The sequence below is a fragment of the Periophthalmus magnuspinnatus genome, chromosome 21, assembly GCF_009829125.3.
Source record: "Periophthalmus magnuspinnatus isolate fPerMag1 chromosome 21, fPerMag1.2.pri, whole genome shotgun sequence".
NCBI classification, from domain to species: domain Eukaryota; kingdom Metazoa; phylum Chordata; class Actinopteri; order Gobiiformes; family Gobiidae; genus Periophthalmus; species Periophthalmus magnuspinnatus.
In genome coordinates, this window is record NC_047146.1 from 99,115 (window position 1) to 111,320 (window position 12,206).

General features: G+C 52.4%; 1 protein-coding gene across 1 annotated transcript in view; it reads right to left on the bottom strand.

Moving 5' to 3' along the window:
* The window catches only part of LOC117389397 (titin-like), a 275,399-nt gene that overhangs the window by 12,855 nt on the left and 250,338 nt on the right, over positions 1 to 12,206 (bottom strand). Inside the window, exons 221-237 of the mRNA XM_055230696.1 lie at positions 11,674 to 12,162; positions 10,796 to 11,059; positions 10,410 to 10,560; positions 9,726 to 10,019; positions 8,881 to 9,165; positions 8,337 to 8,636; positions 7,428 to 7,956; positions 6,792 to 7,149; positions 5,517 to 6,699; positions 4,440 to 4,742; positions 3,862 to 4,167; positions 3,184 to 3,474; positions 2,576 to 2,875; positions 2,128 to 2,433; positions 1,490 to 1,792; positions 623 to 904; positions 229 to 548 (exon numbers count right to left, since the gene is read on the bottom strand). Coding sequence (XP_055086671.1) covers positions 229 to 548; positions 623 to 904; positions 1,490 to 1,792; positions 2,128 to 2,433; positions 2,576 to 2,875; positions 3,184 to 3,474; positions 3,862 to 4,167; positions 4,440 to 4,742; positions 5,517 to 6,699; positions 6,792 to 7,149; positions 7,428 to 7,956; positions 8,337 to 8,636; positions 8,881 to 9,165; positions 9,726 to 10,019; positions 10,410 to 10,560; positions 10,796 to 11,059; positions 11,674 to 12,162 — 6,264 coding nt within the window. The remainder of the gene's footprint in view (positions 1 to 228; positions 549 to 622; positions 905 to 1,489; positions 1,793 to 2,127; positions 2,434 to 2,575; positions 2,876 to 3,183; positions 3,475 to 3,861; positions 4,168 to 4,439; positions 4,743 to 5,516; positions 6,700 to 6,791; positions 7,150 to 7,427; positions 7,957 to 8,336; positions 8,637 to 8,880; positions 9,166 to 9,725; positions 10,020 to 10,409; positions 10,561 to 10,795; positions 11,060 to 11,673; positions 12,163 to 12,206) is intronic.

Sequence of the window (12,206 nt, forward strand, 5' to 3'; positions counted from 1 at the left end):
GACCTGGGTTAGACCTGGGTTAGACCTGGGTAAGACCTGGGTAAGACCTGGTTTGCACCTGGTTTAAACCTGGGTTAGATCTGGGTTAGACCTGGGTTAGACCTGGTTTAGACCTGGGTTAGACCTGGGTTAGACCTGGGTAAGACCTGGTTTGCACCTGGTTTAAACCTGGGTTAGATCTGGTTTAGACCTGGTTCTAGACAGCGTTTGTGTTCTTAAAGGGCGTACCTCAAACTTGGCGGGCGGCATTGGCACGTCACAGACAAGGATGACGTCGGGCGTCTCTCGGGGCTCGCCCACTCCGTAGATATTCTCCGGCAGAACTCTGAAGTAGTACAACATTCCCTCCAGCAGGTTGTCGATGCGGTAAGATGTCTTGTTGCATTTGGATGTGACGGTTTTGTATGCTCTCATAGACGCCTCGCGCCGCTCGATCACGTAGTTACTCACGGGAGCACCGCCATCCACCGCTGGGACCTCCCATGAGATGGTCGCACTGTCTTTGGTCAGCTCCTTGATCTTGATTGGCCCAGTGGGACCAGGTGTGTCTGTGGAGGACAAGTATGTGTCATGTAAAGTTATAGGAGGATGAGGAGTAGCAGTAGTAGTAGTACGGACTGACCGTAGACTTTGACAAGGATGTTCACTTCCTGTTTCCCGGCGCTGTTCTCGGCGGTCAGTGTGTATTTTCCGGCGTCGTAGCGGTGCACTTTGTCGATGATGAGCTGAGTCGATGTGGGTGTGACCTCGATGAAGCCGCGGGTCTGCAGGTCGGTGCCCGGTTTGCTCCAGGTGATGGCAGGGGCGGGGCGACCTGTCACGTTCACCTGCATCCTCAGAGAGCCGCCTGCCCGGAGGCACACCGTCTTCTTCAGGTCGTCATGGAGCTCGAAGTCTGGGGTTTCTGTGAGAGATCAGCGGGGGGAGTTAAGAGAGGTACAGGGATAAAAACAAGATGTAATCCTGATAGGGTGTCAGAGAGGCTGGTTCTGTGGTTCTTTTTGTGTGGTTCTGTCCCTGTGGTTCTGTGGTTCTGGGCCTGTGGTTCTGAGCTTATGTCCCTGTGGTTCTGTCCCTGTGGTTCTGTCCCTGTGGTTCTGTGTCTGTGATTCTTTCTCTGTGGTTGTCTCCATGGTTCTTTTCCTATGGTTCTGTCCCTGTAGTTCTGTCTCTGTGTCTCTCCTTTCTCTGTGGTTCTGCAGTTCTGTCCATGCGGTTCTGTGGTTCTATCCCTGTTGTATTATGGTAATTCTGTCTGGTTCTGTCTCTGGATATTTGCCTATGGTTCTGCGGTTCTGTCCCTGTGGTTCTGGTTCTGTCCCTGTTGTATTATGGTAATTATGTCTGGTTCTGTCTCTGCAGTTTTGGATCTTTGCCTATGGTTCTGCGGTTCTGTCCCTGTGGTTTTGTCCCTGCGGTTCTGGTTCTGTCCCGGTGGTTCTGTGGTTCTGTCCCTGTTGTATAATGGCCTGTATTACTCTGTACGTACCCAGTCTCTCGACCGGCTCAGTCTCGGCACACGGCTCGCTGAAGTCTCCTGTGCCGTTGATGTTGATGGCGGCGACTCTGAAGACATATTTCTTTCCGGCGGCGAGGCCGGTGGCTGTGTATTCTGTGGAGCGTAGCGTCTTTTCGTGAGCTTTGGTCCATTCCTCGGCTCCAGACTCCTGCACCTCCAGCACGTAGCCCATGACATCTGCCCCTCCGTCCTCCACGGGACGCACCCATGCCAGGCTGATGCTGTTAGCGTGAGTGTCCGTGATGCGGGGGATGAAGGGTGGAGCGGGCACACCTGCAGCACAAGAAAAGAGGAATCTGATCAGTCCTGGTTCAGTCCTGCTTTAGTCCTGGTTTGGTCCTCCTTTAGTCCTGGTTCAGTCCTGGTTCAGTCCTCCTTTAATCCTCCTCTAGTCTTGGTTCAGTCCTCCTTTAGTCCTCCTTTACTCCTGGTTCAGTCCTGATTCAGTCCTGGTTTAGTTCTCCTTTAGTCCTCCTTTAGTCCTGGTTTAGTCCTGGTTTAGTCCTGGTTTAGTCCTGGTTTAGTCCTGGTTTAGTCCTCCTTTACTCCTGCTTCAGTCCTCCTTAAATCCTCCTCTAGTCCTGGTTCAGTCCTTGTTCAGTTCTCACCTGTGGGGACTCTGCAGACCACATACAGGGAGACCTCGCTGGCTTCGCTCTCTCCGGCCTTGTTGATGGCGGTTACTCTAAACTGGTAGATGTTTCCTTCTGTGAGGTTGGAGACTTTGAGGGTGGTGTCAAGGTGATGCCCATCGCGGTTTACTTTGACCCAGCGGGCGCTCTTCCTCTCGCGCCGCTCCACCAGGTAGTGCAGGATGGGGCTGCCTCCGTCGGACTCGGGTTTGAGCCACTCAATGGTGGCAAAGTCTTTCCCAGATGCCAGGATCTCGGGTGCTCCGGGCGGAGAGGGCACAGCTGGAGACAGAGGCAGCACAGATTATAACGTAATGATCCACAGAGATTATAAGTACAGAGAGGCACAAGCACAATAGGTCTACTTTAACTGTCCTGTAGAGGGCGGTACACGTCACACTGGTGGAGTCGTCAGGGTACTCACTGAATGTGTTGCGTGCGATCATGGCAGCGGACTGCAGAGGTACTCCAGGGCCGTATTTGTTGACGGCTCTCACTCTGAATAGATACTCTGTGTTCTTGAAGAGGCCGCTGATGTTGCAGCTCAGCCCTTTGCACTCCGCATCCATAATGACCCAGTTGAGGCGGTTGGTGTCGCGACGCTCCACCACGTAGTACGCCACATCGTCGCCTCCATCCTCGAGTGGCGGCTTCCACGAGAGGACACATGACTCCTCTGTGACCTTCGAGATGTCAATGGAGCCTTCACACACGCCCGGAGTGTCTGAGGGAGAGAAAGTTTAAAGTGATACAGATTCATTCTCTAAAACACTGTAACAGTATATTTGAGATCTGATTCAAATCTGGCCTCATTTTTTCTAATTTTGTCGTTTTGATGAAGTTTATAAAGTTACTTCCTGTTTGGACAGTCTATGGTTAAAGCTGGATTTGACCCATCCTTCACTGTCCCTGGGTCAGGAGTGTGACCCTTCTCCAGACCTGAGCCTGTGGTCAGGAGGACCTCACTGGAGGATTTAGCAGGAGGACCTCACTGGAGGATCTCACTGGAGGACTTCTGTGTGGGTTTCGTACCGAGCACTTTGACGTTGACCTCAGCAGTCTTGGTTCCGCTCACGTTCCGCACAGTCAGGATATATTTGCCGGTGTCGTCGCGGTCGCAGAATTTGATGATCGCCATGGCTTTGGTGGGTGTGTAGGTCAGTTGGTACTTTTCGCACAGCTCCAGCTCTCGGTTTCCTTTGGACCACGAGGCCTTGGGGTCTGGTCTCCCGCCGACCGCTGCGTCCAAAACGAGATCTGACCCCGCCCGAACAAAAACAGTCTCTGACAAGAGCTTACTGTCCAACTGAGCCTTAGGAGGTTCTGTGGAGGAGATGAGGAGAGAGGAGACGAGAAGAGAGGAGACGAGAAGAGAGGAGGCGAGAAGAGAGGAGGCAAGGAGAGAGGAGGCAAGGAGAGAGGAGAGAAGGAGAGGAGATGAGGAGAAAAGACATTGTTATATCGTTTTGTCAAAAACTAATTTATTTGTAAAGTTCTAAAAGTAATTTTGAATCTACTGCACCCTCTACCCATTACCTCCTCTGCCCCCTGTGAACCCGTTGCCCCCTCTTCCCCTGTTAGCCCCCGTTCCCCCCTCTACCCCTGCCCCGTTACCCCTTCTGCCTGTTACCTCCTCCTGCCCCGTTACCCCCTCTGCCCCCTGTTGCCCTCCCGTTACCCCCTCTTCTCATGTTGCCCTCCGGCTCTTACCAAAGTCGGTCTTGCACTGCACTGATCCGGTGGATTCGGAGGGCAGGCTGTAGACTTGGTTCTGGTTTTTAGCAATGACCCTGAACTCATACGGCTCGCCTTCCCCGAGCGCCGTCACAGTGTAGAACGTGTCTGTGACGTTGGTGTAGTTGCACTTGAGCCAGCGGCCCTCTCCCGTGATGGTGTAAGGCTTTCGCTCCACGATGTAGCCTACGATGGGCGAGCCGCCATCGTTCAGAGGAGAGCCCCACTTCAACGACACTGTGGTGCGAGTCACGTTGGTAACCTCAGGTTTGGACGGGGGGTCTGAGGAGAAAGTTCAGAAGTCAGAGTTCAGAGGTGCTTCATATTAACAGCAGAAAAACTGTCTCTCTGATACAAACATATTTTAAATATAAACGGCAGCAATGATGTCACCTCACCGATTTACGTCAAATATAAAAGTGCAAAGGTCACAGCTCTTGTGTATGAATGTTTGGTGAGCGTCATCCGCAGGGTCATGGTCAGGGTCATGGTCAGAGTCATGGTTGGGGTCAGGGTTGAGGCCAGGGTTTTACTTTTGAATGAAGTCCACTCACCCACGGGGTTCTGTGCCACCGCACCCTTGCTGGCCTCACTGGCTTTGCTGAGGCCAGCACTGTTCATGGCGTAGACCCTGAATTGGTATTCCAGCCCCTCCACCAGCCCCTCAGCCTTGTAGTAGCACTCGAAACACGGGATCTTGTTCTCGCGCACCCACAGAATGTTGTTACGCTCCTTCTTCTCTATCCAGTAGCCCGTCACTTTGCTGCCGCCATCGTTGTACGGCTCCTCCCACTTCAGAGTCAGGAAGTTTGCAGTGACATTAAACACAGTGGGGCGAGTGGGTGGGCCAGGCGGAGCTAAAGCAGGAGAAGAGATGTTAGACCCAGATCCTTCTCTAACCTGGTTCAAATCCTCTAGACCTGTTCAGATCCTCTAGTCTGGTTCAGATCCTCCTCTAGACCTATTCAGATCCTCTAGTTTGGTTCAGATCCTCCTCTAGACCTATTCAGATCTTCTAGTCTGGTTCAGATCCTCCTCTAAACCTGTTCAGATCCTCCTCTAGACCTGTTCAGATCCTCCTCTAGACCTGTTCAGATCCTCCTCTAGACCTGTTCAGATCCTCCTCTAGACCTTTCCAGATCCTCTAGTCTGGTTCAGATCCTCCTCTAAACCTGTTCAGATCCTCCTCTAGACCTGTTCAGATCCTCCTCTAGACCTGTTCAGATCCTCCTCTAGACCTGTTCAGATCCTCCTCTAGACCTTTCCAGATCCTCTAGTCTGGTTCAGATCCTCCTCTAAACCTGTTCAGATCCTCCTCTAGACCTGTTCAGATCCTCCTCTAGACCTGTTCAGATCCTCCTCTAAACCTGTTCAGATCCTCCTCTAGACCTGTTCAGATCCTCCTCTAGACCTGTTCAGATCCTCTAGTCTGGTTCAGATCCTCCTCTAGACCTATTCAGATCTTCTAGTCTGGTTCAGATCCTCCTCTAAACCTGTTCAGATCCTCCTCTAGACCTGTTCAGACCCTCCTCTAGACCTGTTCAGACCCTCCTCTAGACCCGTTCAGATCCTCTAGTCTGGTTCAAATCCTTCTTTAATCTGGTTCAGATCCTAAACTCGGTCCCACTCACTGAAGGGGTGCTCTGCGACGATGGTCTCAGACTCAGTGGGTTTGCTGACACCAAAGCGGTTCTCTGCGGACACTCTGAAGGTGTACTGCATGTACTTGGTGAGGTGGCCCACGTGTAGAGATGTCCTCTTCACGCTGGAGTTGATGAGCTGCCAGGCTGTGGAGCCAGACTCACGTTTCTCCACGATGTAGTTGGTGATGGCAGTGCCGCCGTCGTCCTCGGGCGGCTCCCAGTCAATCACGCAGGACTCGGAGGTGATGGATGAGATCTGGATGGGTCCAGTGGGTGGGCTGGGGCGGGCGGTGACATTCACCTCCACAGAGAAGGTCTTGGTCCCGGCAGCATTCTCCAGAGTGAGGTAGTACTTTCCTCCATCTCCTCTCATGGCTTCTTTCACAGTGATGCTGGCCCGGTCTTTAGTGGTTTTGATACTCACACGGTCGGAGCTCTTTAACCTCATGTCCTCTAGTTTCCAGGAGACTTTGGGCGCAGGACGGCCACTGATGGGCACCTCGATGGTGAATGTGCTGCCAGAGCGGCAGGACACGAGCTGATTGGGGATGTCGCTGAGGTCAGCAGCAGGTTCGATGTGAGGCTCTTTGACAAGGACAGATGCGATGGTTTCTTTGGGCAGACTGTGGCCGGCATCGTTCTTTGCCTTGACTCTGAAGTCGTACTGATCATTCTTGTTGAGTTTGTCGACGGTGTAGGTGAGGTTCTTGGTGTTGCCAACCACCACCCACTTGTCTCCTCCTTTGGGCCGGGCCTCGATGAGGTATCCCTGGATGCGGCTGCCTCCGTCATGCTCCGGTTTGAGCCAGCCCAGCACCACGGTGGAGTCGGTGGTGTCCAAGACGTCCAGGCGTTTGGGTGGCGACGGCTCAGCGGTGGCGATGACAGGCTCTGTGATCTCGAAGGGTTCTCCCAGGCCATGCTGGTTCTCGGCCAGGACTCTAAAGAAGTATGGCACTCCCTCCAGCAGCTCGTCGATCTTCAACTCGGGGACAGAGGTCTTGGATCCTGACTGGGTCCAGGTGCGGCGGCTGGCCTCGCGACGCTCCACAATGTAATGGTGAATCCTAGCTCCGCCGTCGGACACCGGGGCCTCCCACACCAGAGTGACCGAGCCACGAGATACGTCCTTAAACATGACGTTCTGAGGAGGTCCAGGCGTGTCCAGGACCTGAGGGGAAGGAGTCATATGACTATTACACACAGGAACAAGAATCTATAACCTTAAAGTCTCTAACACTGAGCGCCCCCTGGTGGCCGTACCTTGACAGTGAATGTGATGGCTTTGCTGCCGCTGCTGTTCTCCAGGCTCACGGTGTATTTTCCGGAGTCTGTTCTGGAGCAGTTCTCGATGGACAGGGAGCTGTGTCCGTCTGTGGTCTGGACCTCTGTCATAGCACCCAGCTCGCCCTCGTCTCTCGCCCACGAGGCTGCGGGAATGGGCTTCCCTCTGTAATGCACACCCAGGCGCACGGAGCCGCCCGCCTTCACAATGTGTGTCTGTTTGAAGGTAGCGTCGATGTCCACCTGTGGCGCGGTCAGACGCTCCACTGCCTGAGCCGGCTCCGGTAACTCCAGCACTTCACCACGGCCCACATGGTTAACCGCCGCCACACGGAACCTGCAGAGAGATTGAGAGTGAGAGAGAGCTTAGGAGGAAGGAGAAGAAGAGAGAGCAGGAGGAGAGAAGGGAGGAGAAAGGAGGAAGGAAAGAGGATGAGGAAAATGAGAGGAGGGACAGAGAGGAGGAAGGAGAAGAGAGAGGAGAAGGAGAGGAGGGAAAAGGGAGAGGAGAAAGAGAGGAGGAGAGCATGAAGTAGAGGAGGAAGGAGAGAGAGAGGAGGAGAGCATATAGGAGAGGACGAGGAGAGGAGGAGGAGAGCATGAAGATGTTCTGACCTGTACGATGCTCCGCTCTCCAGCCCGCTCACGGTGAAGTGTGTCTCTGGGATGAGCTCCTTCTCGTTCACTCGTTTCCACTCCTCCTCTTCTCCTTTGGCCATCTCCAGGATGTATCCCAGAACTTCCATGCCTCCGTCGTCAGCCGGCCGGGTCCACTCCAGGCTGATGGAGGAGCTGGTGGAGTCGCACACGCACATGATAGACGGGGCACAGGGGATGTCTTTAGGCTCCGCGGCTTTAATAGGTATGGACACATTACTGGGCGCACCCACGCCGGCGTCGTTCACTGCCATCACTCGGAACTCGTACTCCATATCCTCTGTCAGGCCGCTCACTTTGTGCGCACACTCCACAATCGGCTTCTTGGAGATCACTTTGTAGAAGCGAACCGTCTTCTTCTCGCGCTTCTCCACGATGTAGTGCTGGATGGGGTTACCTCCGTCAGACGAGGGCGGGGTCCAGGAGAGGGTGATGCTCTCACCAGTGACCTCTGTGGCATCGGGAGTGCCCGGGGCATCGGGAGCAGCTGAGCAAGAAAGAGAGACATTAAAATCTAAAATACACATCTATTCATCATCACGCGGGAGGGAGCCCGGCATGTACGTCTATGGTGAAATGTTCAGCAGTTACCATAGAGACACAGTGGACAACAACACTGCGACACTGACAAAAACAGTCTGAGAACTCAATACGAGCGTTCATGGTCCTGTTTAGGAGTTTGATTTTACACAAAAAGGTGAGAGTGACTCACTGAAAGAGTTCAGTTAAGTCAGCTTGTTATGGTCAGATTGTGTTAAAATAAAGTTCAGATTTAAGTCAAACTTCAATAATAGAGCTTCAGACAGAGCAGTGCCTTTGGTTACCATCACAGCTGCACATATAAACAGTGTGGAACCTCAGACTTACTGTACTGCATCTGAGCGATGACAGGGCTGGACTCCAGTGGGCGGCCCACTCCAAACTTGTTGACGGCGGACACTCTGAACTGGTACTCGTTGGTCTTGATGAGCTTGGTGGCGTTGTACGTGCAACTGGTGCATTCGTCCGTCACCAGCGCCCACGAGATCTTCGCCGTTTCACGCTTCTCGATGATGTAATGAGACACCTCTGCGCAGCCATCGTTCTCAGGAGGACTCCACGACAGAGTAGCCTTCCCTTCAGAGATGTCAGAGAACACGATGGGTCCCACCGGCTCTCCAGGGGTATCTGAGGGAGAGAGGAGTAGTAGAAAAGAGGAGCGAGGGGAGAGAGGAGGGACAGAGAAGAGAGAGAAGGAGTAAAAAAGAGGAGAGAGGGGAGAAAGGGAAAGTAAAAAAGAGGAGAGAGGAGGGAGAGGGAGTACAAGAGGGGAGGATGACAAGCGGAAGGAGAGAGGGAGGATGGAGAGAGGGAAACATTAGTCAGACAGGTATCAGCTGTAGGAGGTGCTCAGACCAGCCTGAGTTTGTACCTTGCACTTGGACCAGGATCTCTTCTCTCTTGGAGCCTGATCCATTGGTGGCCTCAACCGCGTACAGGCCGCGGTGAGAGCGGTCAGCGTCTCGGACAAACAGAGTGCTGGAGCCCTTGATGGTGATGATGTCCATCATCTTCTTAGTGATCTCCACGCCGTCTCTGAACCAAACCACTTTGGGCGTTGGGCGCCCGGTCACCGTCACCTTCAGACGGATGTTGTCGCCCGCCTTGACCGTGAGCCCCTCAAAATACTCTGGGCCAAACTCCAGGTTGGGTGTGGCTGAGGGCAGAGGGTTCAGTCAGGTCAAAGGCCATAGGGACTTTAAGGTTAGACTTGTACATCTGTTTTATCATGTTTATGTTGGAGCTGTTTGGAGACTCTTCACTGTCGACCTGTAGATCTGCTTCAGCACCATCAAAAACACTGATACTAAAAGACTGAAAACATCAACCCGAACCCCTAAACCCCCGAAACCCTCAAACCCCCAAACCGCTAACCCTGGACTAAAGCTCCTATATTCCACAGACCTGACCCCTGTGACCTTTAATCCATGTTAGCAAACAACGAAGTTAAATCAGTCAAGTGGACAAATCTTGTAGGAGTGAAGATGTTTCGCTGCTCATCCAAGCTGCTTCTTCAGTCCCCAGAACTGAAACCGAAACGTCTTCACTCCTACAAGATTTGTCTAATTGACAGATTTAACTTCGTTGTTTGCTATGGATCAGACTTGGACGACTGCGGGTCTACACAGACATTTAATCCATGTTATAAAGCTGTTTCCTTCATGTTTGAGTATTCTTTTATTATTAGTCTATATCTCCAAGGTTCCATGTTCTCACCGTTCTCGCTGCGCACGATGATGAGACCGGATGAGTTGGAAGGCGGGCTGACCACTCCAATGGCATTGCGGGCGATCACTCTGAACTCGTAGCGTTCGTTGGTAGCGAGGCCGGTCACTGTGTACTGGCAGTCGGTGCAGTCCGTCAGGTTGGCCTTAAACCAGCGGCCTTTGCCCTGGCGCTTCTCGATGGTGTAACCCGTGATCTTTGACCCACCGTCGCGTTTGGGCGCATCCCACTTCAGAGACACACTGTCACTCGTGATGTCGGTGTAGTCCGGCTGACCAGGAGGATCTGACAGAGAGCAGAACCATTAAACTGGGCTAAACTGGGTCTAAACCAGAACTAAACTGGGTTTAAACTGGATCTGATCTGGGTCTAAACCAAAACTAAACTGGGTGTAACTGGGGCTAAACCTCGTCTAAACCAGAATTAAACCAGGAGGATCTGACAGAGCAGAGCTGTTAAACTGGCTCCTCCCCCTCCTCTCTCCTCTTCCTCTTCTCCTCTCCTCTTCCCCTCCCCTCCTCCTCCCATCCCCTTTCCTCCTCTCCTCTCCTCCCCCTCCTCTTCCCCTATCCTCGACCTCCCTCTCCTCTTCCCCTCTTCTCCCCTCCTGTTTGCCTCTCCTCTTCCTCCTCCTCTCCTTCCCTTCTCCTCCCTTCTCCTCCCTTCTCCTCTCACCGACGGGGCTGACAGCCATGGTGGGTTTGCTCTCGTCGCTCATGCGGCTGACTCCGGCATCGTTTTGGGCATAGACCCTGAACGAATACTCCAGCCCCTCGATGAGCTCCAGGATCCTGAAGTCAGTCTCCTTCACGATCAGAGTGTTTACCTGCAACAACAGCATCAACAGGACTGAACCAGGACTGAACCAGGACTGAACCAGGACTGAACCAGGACTGAACCAGGACTGAACCAGGACCAAACAATACCAAATGAGGACTAAATCGGAACTAAAGAGGGACTAAATCGGGACTGAGCCAGCTGTAAAGCAGGGACTACAGGTGGACTAAACCAGGACTAAACCAGGTCTAGAGCAGGACTAAAGCGGGACTAAAGGGTCTCACCTTCTGCCACATGACACTGTTGCTCTCCCTCTTCTCCACGTGGTATCCCTGGATGGGCGTGCCTCCGTCATACAATGGCTTTTCCCATTGGATGGTCATGCCGTCGTTGGTGACGTTGTAGACGAAGGGTTTTCCTGGAGGTCCTGGGGGTCTGAACTGATGTTTGGCCACCACCATCTGGGAGAGGAGTGGCTCGCTGACACCGTAACGGTTCTCAGCACACACGCGGAACTGGTACTGCACACCTTTGACCAGATTAGGCACCTGCACAGACCACATCATGTCTCATTTTATCTCAAATATATGATGATTTAAATCAACCCTATTGTGCTTGTCTCTCTACAGTTCTCATCTGTGATCCCTGTGGATCATTATGTTATAATTTACACATTTAAAACATAATATTCATGTAAAACAACTTCATAAAAGAAACAAATCCGCTGACTTCTGCGTTAGAAAACCGCGGTGCCCAATGGGAGCTGACGTCGCCGAAATCACAACAAAGTGCCGCATGCTGTCACTGCCCCCTATGGATAGCTGCACATCACACTAGAGCAGCACATAAAAAAAAAATTGTACCAAAATGAATGTGACCCTGCCAAATCGTACAAGTAACATCGATTGCGAAAATAAAACTAATAAAGTAGTGTGTATGTCACAGTGGGCGTATATCGGTGGAGGTTGCTCGTGGGTAGATCAACAAAATGATTTCTTGAAAATAAGCAATGAAAGATTACTCAAACATGAATCACTCCAAATACAACTTCAGAGGCTCAATGAGAACAAATGGCTACAACATGGTTAAACATCTGAAGAGTCCAGTTTGCAGAATAGGCCTGATTTAAAACTACACTTCTGCCTTAAAGCTGAGTCCATACCTTGATCTGTGTGTCAGTCACGCAGGAACACGCCATCTTCCAGTCATTCTTGGATGTGTCTCTCTTCTCCACAGTGTAGCAGCTGATCTCTCCGCCTCCGTCATCATTGGGCTCTTCCCAGGAGATGGTGATGCTCTCGGCTCTGACCTCGTCTAGCTTGATGGGGCCTATGGGCTTGGAGGGCGGGCCCAGGGTGACCACGTGGAGGTGGAAGGACTTCCGGTTCACCTTGTTGTCGAGCGTGAGCGTGTACTTGCCCTCGTTCTCTTTGCGCACGGCTTTGATCATAAGCGTGGCTTTGCTCTCTGTGGTCTTGAAGCGGATCTGGTCGCTCTCTTTCAGGGGCAGGTTGTCCTTGAGCCAGCTGACCGACGGTTTGGGTTTTCCTCTATACGGTAACTCCACATGAACATTATGGCCCAGGCGAATGTTTATCTGACCGCCGGGGTACTCGGACAGATCTGCCTCAGGTGGGATGATGTAATCCACCTAAGGAGAGAGAGGCGGGGCTTTAAGTATTGAAAATTCATGAT